General features: G+C 46.7%; 1 protein-coding gene across 10 annotated transcripts in view; it reads left to right on the top strand.

The window, feature by feature from the left end:
* LOC146859221 (uncharacterized) overlaps window positions 1–21920 on the top strand; it is a 217122-nt gene that overhangs the window by 28081 nt on the left and 167121 nt on the right. For 7 of the 10 annotated variants that reach the window (XM_085646947.1, XM_085646953.1, XM_085646955.1 and 4 more), the window contains exon 3: window positions 15692–15730. The exons of the other annotated variants lie outside the window; for them this stretch is intronic. In XM_085646947.1, the coding sequence (XP_085503073.1) occupies window positions 15692–15730 (39 nt within the window). The remainder of the gene's footprint in view (window positions 1–15691; window positions 15731–21920) is intronic. 10 annotated transcript variants of the gene reach the window in all.

Here is a 21920-nt window from a genome sequence, read left to right as displayed (position 1 = left end):
CATCGAGGCTGGCCGCCCCGCTTCCCTGTTACCCGCCTGCCACTGGAGCGTGCCTGGTGCCCTCTCGCCCTCCCGCCGGATTTCTAATTGGGAAGTGAAATCAAGCCTCGGACGGCCGCCCGTACGTCGTAACGTATCCGGCCGCCCCGCTTCACCTCCCAGCCTGAGTGTGACCGTGCCGCCCTCCGCAGTGACCTCCCGCACAGTCCGTGTCGGAGGCCCTGGGCCGCACCTGTCTACCGAGAGCCGCCCGATGAATTCTTGATCCGGAGACCCACGAGGTGCAGAACCTGCATCTCCCCCGAAGACTCGTCCAAGCACATCGCACGTTCCCAGGTACAGTGAACTCTCTATCGGACTCGGGGTCCGCAACGTTCTGATTTCCCCGTATCACTGTACCCCGGGTGCACTGCGCATCATCGTGACTGGACCGACTCAACCGAGCCCTGTGAAGCGCTCCTGATCGAATAAGTTACCAAAGAAAAGAACAGTGCCTAATTATCATCTCGTGGCTTCCATTTCGCAACCGTTATTGATGGTCTTGTACATACCTGCGTAACAAAGAATCTTTTATATAAAGCATCCGTATTTTTGATACAACTTACGCCTGCTGTCCGTTTGTGGGGGATCGTTGTGATTTACTGTGTGTTATTATAAATGCTTAACCAACAGCGCCCTGAAGTTTAGCCCGGACTGCTCGCGCCACACTACCTATCGGGTGAGCAGGGGTTGTTCTGAAGGGTTAATTCTCTCGCCCTGAATAGAAGAAGGGACCGCTGCTTGTCACCGGTACCTACCTGTGCCAACCAGAGGTTCCCCATTCTAACATTGGTGGCAGCGGTGGGATTTCGAATTTGCATTTATGATTTACATACAGTGAATTATTGATCACCACGTAGAGCAGACCTATAACGCAGCCACAGATTGATTGACAGTTGTTGCTAAAGAAGAATCTCCACCTTAAGAAACCATGCCTAGCTCAGTCAGTGGAGGCGGAGCGTCCTCTGTATTCTCTGGAGCGGATGACATCGATTGGGAGCCCGAGGCACTGAGGAAGTGCACAAATGATGTCCTGAAGGGATATCTCTCCAAGTACAGAATCAAGCAAAGTGGACTAAGCACCAAGGATCAGTACGTAAAAGCGCTGAGAGCCTGGCACGAATCAAAGTTCCCCGAGAATGCACGGGAGGTGATACCCCCAGAAAGTGTTTTTGAGCCTAGCAGAGGCCTGTCGCCAGAGGAGATGGCCGACAGGAGTTCTGCACGAGCCCATGAGGTGGAGATGGCAAAACTGCAAATGGAGATGGAAAGGCAAAAACTGGCCATGGAGCATGAGGTAAAAATGAGGGAGTTGGATCTCAAGGCCAGGAGTTTAGACAACTCACCCTCTGGTGGCAGCAATTCAACAGAGTCAAGGGTGCACATTCCTAAAGATGTAGTCAAAGAATATTATAAGCAGGATGATATTGGGCAGTGGTTCAGGGCCTATGAAGTAGCCATGTCCTCCCACCGGGTCCCTGAGAAGGATTGGGGAGCGGGGTTGTGGGGAAGGTTCCTAAGTGAAGGGCGGGACACACTGCTGGATCTCCCCTCGGAGGTCAAGACATCCTATCCACACATGAAGGAGGCTCTTATGACAAGGTATGGGTTAACTCCTGAATTGTACAGACAGAGATTTAGGGATTGCACCAAGAAACCTGGTACCACTTATGTAGAATATGTGACCTTTTTTTGCAGAGCCCTGGATAGTTGGGTGAAGGGTAGCAAAGTGAATGATTAGTATTACCAAGGGCTGTTTGATTTAATTGCATGGGAGCACTTGTCGGATAATTGTTTTCCTGAGCTACGCCAGCACCTGATCGATAGCAAGCTGTCCAACCCGAGGAAGCTTGCTGAGGAGGCGGACCGCTGGATCAGCACCAGGGTCCACAAGGGTCCCGTGGGAGGCCCCGCCAAAGGTGTTCAGGGTCCCCAGCAGAAGAGTGGGGGGGACAAGGGTAAACAGAGGGAGTTCTACAGAGGGCCCCAAAGTAATTCCCAAGGGAACCAAGGGAAAGGTTCTCAGCCACCCCCACCCCCGAAGCAGACCGGGGCCCCGACAGGTAACCCTGTTCAAAGAGGGCCCCTCAGATGTTACAAGTGTAACAACCTGGGGCACATTTCCGTGGATCCCAAGTGCCCCCTGTATGGTAAACCAGCACCCTCTGGTGCTCCACCCCCCAAGCAGGTGAATAGTGTAGCCTTGGGGAGGGAGATAGATGTCCAAGGGGCGGGGGATCCCGTACAGATGACCCTAGTCTCATTAGGAGACAGTGAGATGGTCGCTGAGGCCCAACTGCCCCCCAATACTCAAAAGTATGGGCAGTGGGTGACCATAAATGGCCGAAGGGTGGGGGCTCTTAGAGATACAGGAGCCAGTGTGACTGCTGTCAAGCAACACCTGGTGTCTCAAGAGCAGGTTGTCCCACACGCATTCTGCCGTGTTGTCAATGCCAACAACACAGAGTCAGTGTCCAATGGCTCAGGTTCCCTTTGAGTGGGGGGGGTCTCTGGTACTCTGCAAGTGGCTGTGAGAGAGGCCATGCCTGTTGATTGTCTCCTAGGTAACGATTTGGAGAGCTCCCCTTGGGAAAAGGTGGAGAAGACAACTCACCTGCGGATGGTGGGCTTGCCTGATTGGGCGTGCGTGACCACCTGGTCAATGGCAGCCGGTAGGGGTGTTAAAGGAACCCTGGAGCCTGAGGGAGAGGCCCAGGAACCGGCCTTAGAGAGAGGGCAAGGGAGGCACGGGAATCCGGCTCCTGAAGTTCCCACGGCCCAGGAGGAAGCAGGCCTTGAGGGGGATGCCCTGGAGCCTACCGGGGAACAGATAGCCGAACTGGGGGACCTGCCTGAGCTGACCCATTGGCAGCAAGAAGGAGGCCCCACCAGGGAGGAATTCTGCAGGGAGCAGAAAGAGTGCCCCTCTCTAGAGGGTATGCGGCAGCAGGCTGCAGCCCAGGCCAATGGTGATCAGTCCGGAACTCACTTGATCTACTGGGAGAACGACCTCCTATACTCAGAGCCTAAGGTTGCTGAACCTGGGACAGCCCGTGCGCTGGTGGTACCCCAGAAGTTCAGAGCCTTCCTACTGGGGCTGGCTCACGACGTACCGTAAGCAGGACATTTGGGGCAGGACAAGACCTTTGAAAGGCTTGTCACCCACTTTTATTGGCCCCAAATGCGCAGGAGTTCTGACACTCACTGCAGGACATGCCAGACTTGCCAGGCAAGTGGCAAGAGTGGAAGGAAGCTGAGAGCTCCACTCCAACCTTTCCCTGTGGTCAGTACCCCATTCCAGCGGGTGGGGATTGACATTGTGGGGCCACTGGACCCCAAGACAGCCATGGGCAACAGGTTTATCCTGGTCTTGGTGGACCATGCCACCCGGTACCCTGAAGCCATCCCTCTGAGGACAGTGACGGCCCCCGTGGTGGGACGGGCACTGATGGGAATTTTCTCACGAGTAGGATTCCCTCTAGAGGTGGTGTCTGACAGGGGGACCAATTTCATATCGAAATATATGAAGTCCCTTTGGCAAGAGTGTGGTGTGACCTACAAGTTCACCACCCCTTACCATCCCCAAGGCAACGGGTTGGTTGAGCGCTTCAACCGAACCCTGAAGGGCATGATTATGGGTCTTGAGGAACCCATGAGGCGTAAGTGGGACGTCCTTTTACCATGCCTTCTCTTTGCGTACCGCGAGGTGCCACAAAATCTCTAGGGTTCAGTCCCTTTGAGCTTTTGTATGGCCACCCAGTACGAGGACCTCTTAGTCTGGTCAAGGAAGGCTGGGAGCAATCTCCCAGGAAACCTCCCCAGAATGTATACAGTTACATGCTGGCTTTCTGGAACCAGACTAGGCGTTTCAGGCAACTTGCTGAGGCAAACCTGGAAGCCAGCCAGGAGGAAATGAAGCGGTGGTACGACCAGAATGCCACTCTGGTTGAGCTTCAACCTGGCCAAAAAGTGTGGGTCCTGGCCCCTGTGGAGCCTTGTGCACTCCAGGACAAGTGGACAGGACCCTTTGAGATTGTGGAGCGCAAGAGTTCTGTCACCTACTTGGTGAACTTGCGGTCTCCTAGGAACCCCTTAAGGGTCCTACATGTCAATCGACTGAAGCCCCACTTGGCGAGGTCCGAAGTGGGCATGCTCTTGGCAACCGATGATGGGACGGAAGAGGAGTCCGAGCCTCTCCCTGACCTCTTGGTAGCCTCAGAGCGAGACGGGTCAGTGGATGGAGTTAACCTCTCACCCACCCTGACCCCTGAGCAACAGGGTGACTGCCGCCAGCTGCTGGGGCAGTTTCCTGACCTGTTTTCCCTGGTTCCTGGTATCACGAATTGGTGCGCCCATGATGTGGATACAGGAGACAGCTTACCTGTGAAGCACAAAGCATACCGGGTAACTGACAGGGTCCGAGCCTACATCAGAGAGGAGGTCTCGAAGATGCTTGCTCTAGGGGTGGTTGAGTCCTCCAGCAGTCCTTGGGCCAGCCCAGTGGTCTTGGTCCCAAAGGCTGCAGCGCCGGGTGCCACGCCCGAACTCCGGTTCTGTGTGGACTACCGAGGACTCAACTCAGTCACGAAGACTGACACGCACCCCATCCCCAGAGCTGATGAGCTCATCGATCGGTTAGGGGCTGCACGGTACCTCAGCACGTTTGATTTAACGTCTGGGTACTGGCAGATCGCCTTAACTGATGGGGCCAAAGAGAGGTCCGCATTCTCTACACCAGATGGGCATTACCAGTTCCGGGTGATGCCCTTTGGGATGAAGAATGCCCCTGCCACCTTCCAGAGGTTGGTCAACCAGGTGTTGGCTGGGCTGACCGAGTTCAGCGCCGCCTACCTGGATGACATCGCAGTGTTCAGCGGCACATGGGAAGAACACTTGCAACATCTCTGGGAAGTGTTGATGGCGCTGCGCAAGGCAGGCCTCATGATCAAGGCAAGCAAGTGTCAGATCGGGCAGGGTTCAGTGGTGTACTTGGGACACCAAGTGGGGAGCAGCCAGGTGGCGCCCCTCCAACCCAAAGTTGAAACCATCCTGGCTTGGGAGCCCCCAAAGACCCAGACGGAGGTGAGGGCCTTTTTAGGACTCACCGGGTACTACAGGAGGTTTGTCAAGGGGTATGGCAGCATCGTTGCCCCCTTGACAGAGCTGACTTCGAAGAAGCAGCCCAGAAAAGTGATATGGACTGACACCTGTCAGAAAGCCTTCGACACCCTGAAAACTGCCATGTGCACGGCGCCCGTGCTCTTGGCTCCTGACTTCTCCAAAGAGTTCCTGGTGCAGACGGATGCATCAGAGCATGGTGTAGGGGCTGTTCTCTCACAGATCACTGAGGAGGGCTTTGACCAACCAGTAGCTTTTATTAGCAGGAGGCTACTTCCCCGGGAACAAAGGTGGAGTGCGATAGAACGAGAAGCATTTGCTGTGGTCTGGGCGCTGAAGAAGCTAAGACCCTACTTGTTTGGGTCTCACTTCCGGGTTCAGACCGACCACAGGCCCCTCAGATGGTTGATGCAAATGAGGGGTGAGAACCCAAAACTGTTGAGGTGGTCCATCTCCCTACAGGGTATCGACTTTACGGTGGAGCATCGCCCTGGCACAGATCACGCCAATGCTGACGGTCTGTCCAGGTTTTTCCGCCTTAGTGATGAAGAACTCCCTGGGGTAGGGTAGTTCTCCCCACTTTTCAGCTGGAGGGGACACGTGTTAGACCTGGCACCATTGGCGTGGGTCACCCTTCCATTTTTGTCTGTGCCTCAATGTGTTTTTGTGTTGGTGTTAGCTGCTCAGGGCACTGTGCCACTGCCATCCAGTGCCACAGTGCAAGTGCTCCCTATGGTGAAATGTATTATGTGAATTGACATCCACGTTTGGCATATTTGGTTTACTGTCAGTCCCTTGTAGAGTGCACCAGGGGTGCCAAGGGCTTGTATAGCCAAATGCTGCTAGTGGGCTTGCAGCACGGATTGTGCCACCCACCGAAGCAGCGGGGTAAAATGTGTCTAGGATCTGCCACTGCAGAACCTGCGCGCGGTCTGGTACCGTCGCGCTGACTGAGCAAGTGTCCCCACTTGCCAGTCCCTAAACCTTCCCTTAACTACATGTTAGTCTCCCCTCTGGTAGGCCCAAGCGCAGGGTACATTGTGGGCCTAAGGTAGGACATGCCCTGATGTGTGTAGCATGTCTTAATAGTGAATTACAGCCATTTTCGTTTTTCACTATTGAAGGCTACCTGCTCTCCGTAGGCCAGAATGGGCTGCTGGGATCGCTACACGCTGTGACCCCAGTGGACTCAGAGAGCATGGTAGAAAGTCATGTTTAGTATGCCTCGGGATAATAAAATACATCTTTTAGTAAAGGTTATTTTAATGTCCTGGGTTTGCAAATGCTACTTTTAGAAAGTTAGCCTTTGCGTGCCTGACCATCTCAGTCCGCCTCTGCTGTGGGTGTGTGTTCTGCCTAGCAACAGTACAGGAGCAGGGCTGGGGGATTCCGGGAGACAGGTTGGCTGCCAGGTGGTGGGTAGAGAGATCGCACCAGGATGGGTGGGAGGAGTCCACCCTGACTCTTGAATAGACCTGTGCTCTGCCACCACAAAGCCGGCTCCGCCCCTTGTGGAGCGGCTGATGTCTCTGCCCTGCTGCTGAAAGGAAAGAGCAGAGTCACCAAAACAAAGTATCCAGAACTGGACTGAGCCAGGCCCAGGCCCCCTGGCGCTAAAGAACAAAAGAATCACTGTATAAAAGTAGGAGCCTGGCTCCTAAGAAATCAGATCCAGATTGAACCACGAAGGAACTCTGCCCGACTAGAAGGACCTGGAAGAAGCTGAAGGAGGAGTAACTTTCCCTGACCTGAGGGACTGGCCTGCAGTAGGTGCCTTGCTGAGGAAGGAGAGGAAAAAGACTGAAAGAGACTTTTGCACTTTGTTCTTCAACTATCTCCAAGGGCTTGGAAGAAGAGCTTGCCCCCTGAACTGAACCCCAGGACCAGTGGGTTCACCGTGTCTCCGCTCGTCTGAGAACTCGAGCCGTGTGCTTTCTCCCGCCGGAGTGCTCTGCGCACCTTGCCACCCCTCCTAGGGCCGTGACACCCAGAGGCCTGGCCGCCTGCCCTCGCCGAGAGCCCCGCTATACCTGAGTCGCTCTGGACCCATCGAGGCTGGCCGCCCCGCTTCCCTGTCACCCGCCTGCCACTGGAGCGTGCCTGGTGCCCTCTCGCCCTCCCGCCGGATTTCTAATTGGGAAGTGAAATCAAGCCTCGGACGGCCGCCCGTACGTCGTAACGTATCCGGCCACCCCGCTTCACCTCCCAGCCTGAGTCTGACCGTGCCGCCCTCCGCAGTGACCTCCCGCACAGTCCGTGTCGGAGGCCCTGGGCCGCACCTGTCTACCGAGAGCCGCCCGCTGAATTCTTGATCCGGAGACCCGCGAGGTGCAGAACCTGCATCTCCCCCGAAGACTCGTCCAAGCACATCGCACGTTCCCAGGTACAGTGAACTCTCTATCGGACTCGGGGTCCGCAACGTTCTGATTTCCCCGTATCACTGTACCCCGGGTGCACTGCGCATCATCGTGACTGGACCGACTCAACCGAGCCCTGTGAAGCGCTCGTGATCGAATAAGTTACCAAAGAAAAGAACAGTGCCTAATTATCATCTCGTGGCTTCCATTTTGCAACCGTTATTGATGGTCTTGTACATACCTGCGTAACAAAGAATCTTTTATATAAAGCATCCGTATTTTTGATACAACTTACGCCTGGTGTCCGTTTGTGGGGGATCGTTGTGATTTACTGTGTGTTATTATAAATGCTTAACCGACAGCGCCCTGAAGTTTAGCCCGGACTGCTCGTGCCACACTACCTATAGGGTGAGCAGGGGTTGTTCTGAAGGGGTAATTCTCTCGCCCTGAATAGAAGAAGGGACAGCTGCTTGTCACCAGTACCTACCTGTGCCAACCAGAGGTTCCCCATTCTAACAGTGCCACCATGTGGCAGACTGTCACAAGCACCGCTGCCAAGAATTAAGTGCCTGTGCAGAACACTGGAAACCACTGGCTCAAATTGAGCACTGAGCCCAGCTGATTCCTGTCTACCTCTGGAGGAAGGATGCCCAGCTCTGCACATAGACCGGCACTCTGATAACACTTCCTTACAGACAATGGGGAATTAGATCATCCTACAATGATTTGGTAGATTCACCCACCCTAGGCATACTTTGTTAGGTAGTGCTAGGTAGGAGAACAATAAATTACAGTACTTATATCCCATCATATGCTATAGCATAAAGGTTGAACTGTTCATTTTCTTCACTATTTCGCAAAATGCTAATTACACTATTCTGTTCCTTTCTATTGAATATTGCAGCATGTCATTTTTATAAGAATCACAATGCTTCAATAAATATTGAAACTCCTTGCTTAGCATTGCTTGTGTATCTCTTTGGGTATGCATAAGTAACCAAACAAAATGGTTTTAGATCTGTTTCGGGCTGTGTAGTCCATTCTAGAGGGACGAGCGAGGGAGTGCAGGGCGGAGTATGGCTTTACGTGGTGACTGAGCGATGGCTGGATGGTTGAACATTAACCATATGTATAGAGGTCCAGTCCATGCAGGTGATGGGAGAGGAAAGAAGGAAAGATAAGGCATTAGAGGGAGGGGAATGGGGAGGTGAGTTTGTGGTATAAAAGAGATGATAGAAAAAGAGGAAGGGAACACAACGGACATCGTGTGGTCGTTTTAACATCATTGTAGAGCATTGAAGCACAGTAGTTTAAGTAAGAAGACCAATGCGAGAGAAAAAGACAGTAGGAAAAGGAAACAAGGAAAACAAGCTGAAAGACGAACTCTGTGGTGAGGGAGGGGAAGGGAGTTGAAGCGCGCTCTGTGGTGAGGGAGAGGAAGGGAGTTGAAGCGCATGCAAAGCAAAGAGGCAAAGCGAAAGTGATCGCGATCAAGCGTGGCGAGCGATGCGCTTAATGAGCATGACGAGGAAAGCCATATGGCGCCTCTGCTCGTAAGCGCGTGCCCGCGCACATGCACTCAAGCTCTAGGCCGGCCATGGTAGCATTTTTTGAAGCCCTTAGTAAAAGTCTTGCCAGACCATCGCATGTGCTGGGTCAGGCGAGACCTAAAAAGGTATCAAAACCACAAAAATGCAGAATGGAGCAGCCTGGGCCAACTGCAGCACACATCAACAACCCTCTGGAAGCCAGCCAACATCCAGGATGACCAGGATGAGAGCCATGATGCCTTGCTGGACCTGCGTCAGAAGCATGGATGCCTTGCTGGACCTGAGCCTGGAGCCTAGATGCCTTGCTGGACCTGCCTCTGGAGCATGTGTTGCTGAATTGCTACAATCATGCATCTGAAACATAAACTTATATAATCGGTTATTGCAAAATGATGCAAAGCCTTTTGCCACTAGCCCTTAATTTGTAAACATTAAATGCCGGGGATTCTAATCAACTCCCCCCCCTCCAAAAAAAACGGGACACCTGCAAAAACAAGTCAAAATTATTTATATACCCCTTTGTAAAAAAAACTTTACAATACATTAACATAAATACAAGCTAACACGTGGCATGCTGATACAATAAAAGCGGACGATATGAAAAATGTAACTTTGCCACACTATCCCTATTCAACTGCCTCAGCAAAAATTATGCAACTGAAGGTTGCATTAATATAGTCCGCTAATGTAACATAGAGCGCATGTTTTTATACACAGCCGTTTTTTTTTATAATACATAAAATCACGTGATTCACATGAAAACATAAAAAACAAATGCCCCTTACTATCACTGTTTTTATGTATTTAATAAATATGCAGCTCTAATCTACATTAAGATATCAGTAAACAACGACACTTGTGCTTGCAAAAGCTATATATAATATAAAACTGTTTGTAATGCACGCTCGATGTGCATCCGAGTAAACCCAAAATAAAAGTGTGAAGTTAAGGCAGACAGCAGACTAAAGAGAGGCCATACACCCAAGAAGACGCAGATGGCAGCAAGACAAATAGTGTGAAGTGACTGAAGCCAACAAACTAAAGAGAGACCGCACAAGATCCTTATCAATATTGCCTCCACATGATTTACTAATTCACTGTGGGCTGTCAATTACTAGCCATATAACCCAGTAATAAAAAAGACTTATAAAGAAACCCAAACAGAATTCCTAAAACCCGCAAGATGTTTATCGCTTGAGCAAGGCAACATCTGTTGTTTTCACTCTTAGATGTTAGGAAAAAAAAACAAGCATTTACAATGCAATGGTCTCGGCATTGGTAAAGTTAGAGCTATTGGCATTGCTTATGACATTATTTTTGTTTATGTTTTTGTTTTCAAAACATTTAAAGAAACGGCATTGTTAAAAACAAAAACAAACAAAAATAATGTCATGAGCAATGCCAATAGCTCTAACTTTAACAATGCCGAGACCGTTGCATTGTAAATGCTTGTTTTAAGGGGGCCTCGAATGGGTCTCTATCGGGCTCTGTTTTGTGCCCTGGCATAGGCGGTCCGTTTTTTTTCCGGACTGCAGTGACAGCAGGCACATCGATGTGCACGTGGTGAGGGTTGTAGGGGAAGGGAAATCATTTCAAGAGAGTCCTTTTCTCTCTGGATTTCCCTTCTGTTTTTGAATCTCAGGAGCAGCAACATTTTCGTGGTGTCACCTGGGCTGTAAGTGGAAGCGTTTTCAAAATTATACACAAGCCATAGTTGCTGCTTATTTATCTTATGCAACTAACAACCATTGACAAAGCCAATAGTCCTGACTTGTTGTAGGTATGATGTGGCTTGTATGATATATATGGACGCAATGAGAGGAACAGCAAAATAAAAGTCGGGCGGTACACTGTGCTACACACAGATTTTTAGCTTACGTATTTTTAAGCCACCCCCTTAATTACACTGACCACGCCCCCTTGAGAGACCCCCCCCCCGTTTTTTCATCTCACTTAAAGCCCTGCCAACGAGTATGTGATGGTACCTCGGAAAACGATAGAACTGTATGACTCGTATATTAGTCCTAGTTTAGGACACTGCCTTTAAGAGGGCGGTTTTAAAGAAACACGGATATCAGCATGGCCAGCCACTAGCTACAGTCGCCTGCTTCCAGGGCAGGGCCACCTTCTGTGCCTTTCCTACGCGGCATCTAAAGTGCAATTTTCGGGAGGCTTAAGAGATCTCCTCTTGAAAATTGCGACATTTATACAAATCTTTACACAATGTATTCCCGGTTTGGCAGCTCCCATGTGCAATCAATTACTGGTTATGCTTAGAACTTCGCTTATGGAGTTTAGCAAGCACGTATACGCATCAATTACGTTTCAAATACGTTTGACACTCGAATTGCTTTTTTGTGTTTTATCATAATAACCTTTTGGGGATATTGAACTATTATTTATTGCGCTTAAATGTTCAGAGACTCGTGTTAATCGTAATGGCTGTTAAAATACTAATCATTAAAATGACAAGTTGGGTTGTATGGAGAAAACTTCTCTTAAACAAACAAAAAAAGCCTACTCAGCAGGCAGGAACAGTTGAAGAAAACACGGTTCTGGCGGGAATCGGAGACAAAGTCAGAGATGGAGGCGGAAGAGACGGATAACGGCGACAGGAAGGGGTGTAGGAGTAAGAGTGAAAGAAGGGCTCGCAAACAGAGCGGGAAGAGGAGTGAGGACAACATGTTTATCTATGCGTCATATGGGCTCTCGTTAAATAAGTGTTACTAGTATGTAGCTGTTCCTTTGTAGCATAAATCTGCAATTCTGGAAGGGACCAGGCCACCAGGAGGAGTTCTCACAAACCAAAGGCGCAGAAACAATTCCTAACACCCCGTGGAAACCCGAGACGGCTGTCCCGAAGCGTAATCCAGAGTGCAGCTGGACCCCGAAGGGTTTAGGTGTTGTTTGTCCCCGGGCTTCTGGGGGCGGGGAGATTCCCTTTGTATTTCCCGTGGAAGTAGAAAAGCTGCTCGTCGTAAAGGCAGTCTCGTGGAGACCGTAGCTCCTTTAGCAAGCAATTCAATTTGGGAGGGGTCTGGTCTCCTGAAAACCCTCACAATTGTTCAACACATACGAACACTGTAAAGTAATTATATTTAAGTATGTTTACTAAAGGCTGGGAAGAGGGGCAGGCTGCACCCCGAGCGAGCAAAACCAACGCTTTCTGGGACCGAACGAAACGCCCTCTCTAAATGTAAGCAAAAGTCTGCAACAACAAAATACCAAACCTCGGAAAACCTCTGCAGCGAAATGTTGATCTTTTGGAGCTGAAAATAAGGACGCAATTATTCTGCTCTGTTCAGTAAACTTCCCAGCTGGACGGCACAGCGACGGGCTCATTAGCACAGTTTGGTGCAGAAAGGAAATGTGCATCCCCGCTCCTCACCACTGGCTCCTCGACTTCAGGCTGAAAGAATAAGTGTAGGTGTCGGGGAGAGTAGGCATAGAATTTGATGGCTGCCGAAGCTGGGGGCTGAGAGATGCGAAGACAGAGGGGAGGAAGGGGGAAGAAAGAGCGAATGGTGGAGAGAGGTGATCAGGCAGGAGTGACGAGGGCGAGGAGCATGTGCGAGAAAGATGGGACACCACTGCCTTTCTCCGAGGCGAAGCAGAAATGCCTCGGAGAAACGCAGTGGCGTTTTCGGATTCGGGGGCGTGTTTTGCTGTTATCTCCTCTTGCCATTGGCTGGAGGAGATAATTAGACTTTCTGAAAAAAACACACCCCGATCCGAAAATGACGGGGCCTGATCGGAGTGACGGGACCTCTTCTCCAATGGCTGGCCAACATTCAAGAGGCCAGCCAATGGAGAACAGGGGAGAAGAGGGGCGGGTTCAAGCCCCTCTTCTCCAAGTCATTAAATCTCGGATCGAGACTGCGCAAGCGCAGCCTTCGAGCCGAGACCTAAAAAGGGCAACGCAAGTTTTAAATCCTCCTTTGCACTAACTTATTTAAATGTATTTGCAGTAAAACCACACATTACTTCCTACTATACACACCAAAAACAAAGCGGCCTATTTGTAAGCATTTAACACATCCAATCCTTCTTTGTTATAACATCATTTCTTTCTATACCCCCCTAACAAAAAGGCAACTATTTCTTAACATATATTTTCCCCCACATACCCATATACTATCACTGGTTATCTGCTCTGCAACAACTATGCAACTAAAAGCTACATTTAAATACTACGTAATTACGCCATGGAGCAAGGCCTAGCACACAGAGACCTTAATATGTAAAACATTAAATACCAAGGCTCACAATAACTTTAAAAAAACACACATTACGAGCGCGAAAGGAAGCAATCATTTAAATCACCCTTTGGAAAATGTAATTTTAAATCTCTTTGCATCAAAACCAAACATTACTTCGTACAATGAGTCCCACACAAACTGCCCTATTTGTAAGCATAAAACACCCCCACGTACTATACTTGTTTAGCTGCTCTGTAACAATTAGTCAACTAAAAGCTGAATGAACGTATGCAGACATTGCAACAGAAAGCCTTGCCTTTCACAACAATGCCTTAATTTGTACAACATCTGATGCCGAAGCTCACTTAAAAAGTTTTTTAAAAAGTTGCATTAGCACCATGAAAATAAACAAAACAGTAAATCCTCCTTTGTTAACATTACGTTTTTATATCCCCCCCCCTGTAAAAAAGCAGACTATTTGTGGACGTTATACTTTTCTACGCACAAATGTACTATAAAAAAATCCCAAAATACTGCGCGCACATGATTTAATAATTCCCAAACTATTAGGTATACACATCGTGTGCACACGACTTAATGATTACCAAAGTGTTTGTTATACACATTGTGTGCACATAACTTAAAAATTCCCAAAGTGTTTGTAATGCACGCCCGCTTTGCCTTTAAGTAGACAAAAATAGCAGCCAAACGAAGAGTGAAAAGTAAATGTAGACAACAGACTACGCAAAGGCCCCAAAAAACCATCATACACATTGCGTGAACATGACTTAATAGCTAATTTTGTCTATAGCTCACAAAGCGTTTGTAAGGCGCGCTAAATTTGAAGTATATTACACTGTGATCCTAGCTAAACGTAAATATATGCACTCGATTTGCATTAATGCACACAAAGATCACAGATCAACGTAAATCTCTTAGATAATGAAGCAAACAGAATCCACAGCAAAATGCAAAAGCAAAAAAAGTTCACCCAAAATAATAACAACCAAACGTAAATACCGTCGTGAATAAAATAAACGGAATCATTAAAAAAATGCATGCTCTATTTGCCTCAAAGTACACAGAAATCGCATCCAAAGTAAAATACCTTCGCTCAATTTGCATTAAATTAACACGAAATCGCAACCAAGCGATAATGAAGCAAACAAAATTCATCACAAAAATGCGACTCAGTTTGCATTAAAGAAAACAAAGATCGCAGCCAAACGTTAATCCCTTAGCTGGAGTTGCTTTAAAGTAAACAGACATCCCAGCTAAACGTAAATCCCTTGGATGAAAAAACCCAAACTAAATCCCATTACAAAAATACGCGCTCGGTGTGCATTGAATTACACAAAAAAAGTACACAGAGATCGCAGCAGCAAAACTAAAACACCTTTGCTTGATTCGCATTAAATTAGACAGAGATCGCAGCCGCACATGAATATGTCCGATATTGAAGCAAACAAAATACATCACAAAAATGCGCACTCGGTTTGCATTAAAGTAAACAAAGATCAAAGCCAAACATAAATACCTTCACAGAACTTACATTAAAGTAAATAGAGATCACAGCTGAACTAATACTTAAGGAAAGTGGAAAGCAAACAACGTACCTACAAAAAAACCACAAAATGCATTGCCTTCGGAAACCAACCACGTCAAAGCCAAAAAAAAAGTCCAAGGACACCACCGTATCTTTTCAAACAACCAAGTATACGAGTAAAGGGGCCAATAGCTCTAGGCGTGAACAAGTCTCCAAAAGGAGGGACCTATAACACATTTCACCAACCACAAGTCAAGACGGTTTAAGTGACACACGAACTAATGAATGGAAAGTCCAGGAAAAAAAGAGGTGGTAACAAACATGGTATAGCGTATACAGCATCTTTCGACGAGACAGCGCATGCGCTGCCTAGCCGAGACCTAAAAACTGACCCCTCACTGCAAAATCGGCCCTCACCCTTCCAGCCTCCCAGGGAAACACCCGATGCCTCCTACGGCCAGTCAGGCCCTGCATAATATAATATAACGTGTATTTGTAAAGCGAACGACAAATGAAATTCCTGTTACTCTCATACTTGGCTCTGTTATAGTATTGGCTAGAAGACTGCACAAGTGTGAAACAGAGAACCCTAAGGCATAAACTAAAGCCACTGCTTGCCAGCAGTGCACCCCTAAACCAAACATTAATGACTGCCCTCACCAATTGTCGAAGATGTGCGACAAAAATACCATAAGATACTCAGTCCTACACTGTGAGACACCTACCACGGGCACCAGGGGTATGGGATAGAGGATTTCCCCTCCAAGCAGCAAATAGTGGGGTCTGACAAAGTATTGTTGCCTAGGGTGGTACTCCCCATTGCATTGCCCGGCTGATAAGCCCTCTATTTGTCTTTCTGACTCAATGTTATTTTCATTTTAGCCGGAATAACAAAGAGGGACGTGGTGAAAGCTGCTCCAGGTAAGGATTCCTTACAAGAAGCACTAGGATGGGTACATGACATCTTGGTGAGTTTGACTAATTCATGAAAAGAGTGGCCACAAGTAAGACTTGACCTGCCCTGAATCATTGAATCAAGAATGTCTACCCTCAGTAAACACCAGTATGGCACCCGGGAATGTAAGGCCAGAAGTTGGCTGGTAGAGGACTGAGCCGCGCTGTCAAAGGCTTTATGCAATCGAGCAAATTCAATTAAAATCCCTTCCCTGCCTCACTGCCAACCAGTGAAGATCTTTGTGCACATGTGAATTATTATCATTTTTCTGAAGATAATAAATACGACTGACTTCTGTGCTCTCTAAATGTTAGTTATGGAAAATCCAGCAGGCCTATGTGCAGACCTCTTTAGTAGTACAGTCTAGATTTTTAGAGACATATTGACAGATGTATCAACCATTTTTTCTGTTGGAAACAATGATTAGAAGTTTTCGACAGCAAAATTGATGGGCCTTATTTACCATACTTTGACGGAGGGCAGTGCAGCAAGCCTTCTTGCTGCGCTGCCCTGTGTCTAAATAAAAGGGCAGAAATGCGCTGTATCTACAAGATACAGTGCATTCCTGTCCTTATCCCCTGCGCTGGAGCACAAACAGCAGCCGTGCGCCAACACAGACACCTTTACGCCATGGTGCACGGGTGCCTGCATGGCAGGGATGATTGTTGTTGTGCAAGAAGGGACACATTCCGACACAAAAAAAATCATTAATGTGGAAGAGGTGTGGCGCAGCGGCCAGGGAGCCTAACTCCAGACCACAGGGTTCATGGTTCAATCCCTGGCGCCAGGCTAGCCCAGCACCATGTGACTCTGGACAATAGCTTGCTACATCTTCCAGATGGCCCCAGCGCAGGGAAACCTCTCCATAGGTAGCTGTGCGCTTTACAAATGCTGGCATTTACATTCGTTTTGCTCCTACTACATGTGCTTTAGAATGCTGCATGCAATGGAAATAGCAAAAAAAACAGGAGAAATTCAAGTATTTCATCTCATTCTGCCACCCCTACACCGCCACTGGAGAGGCGTAGGACTCTGACACATCACCTGTTTTACGACACTTTGTAAATTTGGGAAAGGGTCAGGTTCCATTGATGTTGAGTGGAACACGCACAGCAACATCCATGGCGCACCCCTTTCATGCTGAATAATGTGTGTAAGGGGCCCACATTACAGGGCCATGAAAAGTTAGGCCGGTATCTTTACGTAGCCTTGTAAATAAGTTCAGGCACGCTGTGCCACCGGTGCATCCAAAAAAGTGGTGCACGGGCCGCGCGATGGACTTGTAGATGAGGCCCTAGGTTTTTAAATGTTTAATTGCTTTTTGGGAATAAGGACTCTTTTATTGACTTTTAAATTGGGACTGCAAATCCATACCTATTTGATGTTGGAAGAGGTGTGTTCTTGGCACCTCTTCAAAATGCCAATTCAGTATGAAATGTATAAATGTTTGGAAGCAAAATCCATTGTCATACATTAAAAAGGTAATGTCTCTTGAGTTGGAGTGGTAACCCATTTGCAAAAGGGAAGAAGTCCCACCAGAAGCCCTTTACTTTTGTGGATTCATAAAATTGTTAGGGAATAGACATTTGTCCAGTAAACTGAAAAGGTACACTTTGTTTTGGGAAATGCAGCATCAAGGAAAGCAGGATGGATTTTAAAAGAAAAAGAAAGGTTAATTGAATAGCAATCACAGCCATGGTGATCTGCTGCCCCTAGCTTACCATAATTTACATGGTCGCCTTCATTCAGTGTATGCCTTTTCAGCCTACCTCATTAGTATTCATCACAGGTCAATTCATAGAAATTCTTTAAAGGTCTCAAAATTACTTTTTTTTCAAATTGAAACTAGTTCTTTGTCAGAGGTAAATAGTACATCTGGCCCATAAATACATGAATTAGAATCCAAAGCAGTTTAATTTCCATAGTCCACGCTGATGCTAGTCCTAATGACCACCTATAAAATGCACTACATCCTGGTGACTTGCTCCTGTTATTTCAAACAGGCCCCAAGTCTAGTGCATCATAGGTGCTTTGTACCCATGCCACCCAGACACCCCATTGAAAGTCCTACTCACCTCAACAAGTGACCCTTATACTAAAGTAACTGAGACCACCTTGACACACTGAACCACTAGCTCAGGCCCAACATAGCTTTGTCTAGCCAGCAGCACACTAATTCCCCACCTACCCCTCTCCAGTCCCTCCTTTCTTCTTCTCTCCCTTCGTGATGCATGTATATTACATTACTTATTGTTTCACCACAGGCCAGTGGATGTAGGTGGTGTTTGTTTTGTAACACTCTCTTTCATATAAAAAATAAAAACAGATCTATAACCTAAAAGTTATTACATTATAAAGTTATAAGAGTTATTTTTTATAACCTTTTGGCAACCAATACCAACAATTACAATACTCCAGTGATGTTCTAACTTTAAAAAAGCCTTTATAGGTTGTATTTATTGCATTTAAAAAAGAAATCCAATGCCAATGATATTAAGGGTTTCACCAAAATGGAGCGTGTTTTTTTAAAGTTGTAAGATTTTTTGAAGTTTGTTAACATTCATTCTTTACTTGTTCAAGAGCGTGTTGTGCTTACAACTGGAAAAATCATGTGTAGATCTGGCTAATAACAATATCATGTGCGCGCCGCCAGCCAATCAAGATCCGCAGTGCAATATGTGCCGAGCAAGCATGCAACTCATAGCATAAAGAACATTTGTAAAACGCATGACTCATGAAATTCCTGTTATTGTTATTCTTGGCTTTGTTATGTAGTATTGGCTAGAAGACTGCACAAGATAGAAACAAGGCACACAGTTGATACAGAGAGCCCTAGGGCATAAACTAGAGCCGCTACATGCCAGCACCCCAAGACAAACATTAATGACTGTACCCTAACCAGTTATTCAGGATGTGCGAAATAGTGTGACAAAAATACCATAAGATACTCAGTCCTACACTGTGAGACCACGGGCACCAGGGGGAGGAGGCAGCGGATTCCCCCTCCAATCAGCAAATAGTTGGGTCTGACAAAGTATTGTTGCCTAGGGTGGTACTCCCCATTGCATTGCCCGGCTAATGAGCCCTCTATTTGTTTTTCTGACTCAATGTTATTTTCATTTTAGCAGGTATAAAACAGAGAGACTTGTTGAAAGTTGCTCCAGATAAGGTTTCCTCACAAGAAGCACAGGGATGGGTACATGACATCTTGGTGAGTTTGAGTAATTCATGAAAAGAGTGGCCACAAGTAAGACTTGACCTGCCCTGAATCATTGAATCAAGAATGTCTACCCTCAGTAAACACCAGTATGGCACCCGGGAATGTAAGGCCAGAAGTTGGCTGATAGAGCCGGGCTGTCAAAGGCTTTATGCAATCGAGCAAACTCGCTTAAGATCCCTTCCCTGCCTCATTGCCACCCAGTGAAGATCTTTGTGCACATGTGAATTATTATAATTTTTCTGAAGTTAATATAGCCTTATAGCCCGCCGTAGCGGGCTATACCGGCTATTAAAGGCCCGCTGCAGCGTTAAAGGCCCGAGCCGAAGGCGAGGGACTTTAACAAAAGCAGCGGGACTTTAATAGCGGTATAGCCCTGCTACGAAGGGCTATAAGGCTATTAGAACATTCTGCCACTAGAGGGCAGAATGTTCTAACAAAACAAAGCCTTCAGGGAGCGCGAGGGGATTGAAATCCCCTCAAGCTCCCTGAAGTCTTTGTTCACAGCCAGAGCTGTGAACAAAGAAACATTGGAATGTTGGAGCTCCGGGCTTATACCAGCCATTATAAGCCCGGAGCGCTCCATTGTTTTCAATGTTGCTTCCAACATTCCAATGTTCTAATAAAAAAGACTGACTTGCGAGTTCTGTGCTCTCTAATTGTTACCTAGGGGAAATCCAGCAGGCCAAAGCGCAGACCTCTTTAGAAGTACAGTCTACATGCTCAGAGACATATTGACAGATGTATCAACCATTTCTTCAGTCAGAAACACTATGGTTAGAAGATTTCAATAGCAAAAATTATGGGCCTCATTTACCATATTTTGAAGGATGGCAGCGCAGCAAACCTTCCTGCTGCGCTGCCCTGTGTCTAAATAAAAGGGCAGGAATGAGACATTTGTAGAAAAACGTGAATGAGTCCTGCTAAAGCACTGCCTGGGAGCCCAAAGGGGAAGAAATATTAACGCATTTGCATCCTCCATCATTATATGAGGAGTAGGAGAATAATATGAATGAATATTGCATTTATACTTTATACACAGGATTTGAGGTCAGGAGGGGCCCAAGACTGTCGAACATAAGTAAATCAGGGGTTCTCAATCACCTAGCGTTATCACTTGTTTTGCTCCTCCATTGAAGTAGCTGTTGTTTGTATGTTGAAAGTTGTTGTCAGCTCACTGAGCAACACTTGATTTCTTCTCTGTACCTTTCTCTGAGTTTTTGCGAGTTTGAGGCAAGAAGGCTCGGTAAGTTAATGCTTGTTGCAGACATCTGCAATGGTTTGCAGGTCATACGTTGGGTTCCCAGCAAAGCCAGCTTACTCTTACCTCCTTTGAGGCCAGGGTATGGAGTAGCATTATATTTGGTAACACCCCAAGTTACCAATAATGAAAGAAATCTGTGAGGTATTCAGTATTTTTATGTCAGTCTTCTATAAAGTTCTTTGGTGATACTGAATAAGCAACTACCTACGTCATTATCAAATTAAACCTCTTGATATCATAACTACACTTTCACAATTGCTTTATTAACCATCTTGCTTTCTCAAATTTTCTGGGAAACCACTATTTTACCACTCAATTTTCAAACATTTCTCAGGGGAGAACCCCAGGAGTCGCGTTATTCGCCACACTTGCTCAACACCGGGTACTCATCCAGAACTGTAAGACCAGCTCTTTCAAATGACACCAGCCGCCACTGTGTGCAATGCAGAGTACTCTACTTCTGGCAAATAAACATGTAATTAAAGTGTCTGGGAATCTCACCATCCGGGAAGAGGCAAAACAAATATCTGGATGAAGAAGTAGTGACGCACATCTAGGCCTCATTTGGCAGTAGTTCCTGGCGTGGTGATGTGAATTATGTATTCTGGAAATCTTTATTTCATGTTCTTCAAACATTGGATACAAAACAAAGACTTAAGGACTAGCCCTACCCCTGGTTTGAATTTCAAAAACATCCTTTGCTTGTTCTGCTCCATTGGCCACAGTACTCAGGGTTTTCACTTTAAGACAGTTGAAGGGTGCTAGAGAGACACACAGAGAATTCCTTCTGTTGGAACACTGCAGAGGCCACAATGAAGTGCTTCATCCTACTCCTTGCTTATGTGACTGTCACACATGGAGGTTAGAAAACAGGCATTAAACTGTGCTTTATTTATTTATATAACATTTTCATGTAACTCTCCTGCATTAAAATGGATCAAGCTGCTTTATGAAAAACTAAGAATCAAATGCAATAGAATTCAGTAGATAAGCGGAAGAGCTAAGTATGTATATGTTTCTTCAAGGTGAGTAAAGATCTAGGCTGAGTCCTTAAGTTCAGAGAGTCTCCAAGGGTTTGTAAAAGTTTGGTTTTTGTGATTCAGTCTTTCAACCTGCATTTATCCGGTTTTTTGGTTTTATTGCTTATTAAATTGTTATTTCTTCAAAATTATTGTTGATTTAGTGGAAATAAATGAAGTTGTAACTCATCCGTTCCACATGTATTCATAGTTTAGGCTATTGCCTGAGTTGCTGCATTGGCTGCGTGCTCCCAGTTGTTTCTTTTGTTTTCACAAATGAACACAGAATGGAACTCAACTGATGTCTAGCTTTATGTGAATTTAATCACTAAAATCTAAAACTTGGAGAGTCACTGCATCTCTAATTAGCATCCAAACCTTATGTGCATGAAATCCATATCATGTAGAAAGAAGAATGCGTAAAATACACTTGAGAATATCTATATCGTGTTTTCAGTAAAAAGTGGTATTATGTCGATTTCTCGTTATTTTAAAGATTTTTTTTAAATTTGTTTTCACTTGTTTGAAGTGTTTGAAGTTTCCTTTGAGCTTCTTTTTTATGTTTTCTGTTTGTTCAAAATATTTCTTTTTATTTTACCAATTCAAGCTATGTACAGTTTTACACATGGCTCTTTTCATCTACTGATTACTATATT

Source organism: Triturus cristatus, chromosome 3_2 (genome assembly GCF_964204655.1).
Source record: "Triturus cristatus chromosome 3_2, aTriCri1.1, whole genome shotgun sequence".
Classification (NCBI taxonomy): Eukaryota; Metazoa; Chordata; class Amphibia; order Caudata; family Salamandridae; genus Triturus; species Triturus cristatus.
The sequence above is the reverse complement of the archived record's forward strand: the minus strand, read 5'-3'. Positions and strand labels throughout refer to the sequence as shown.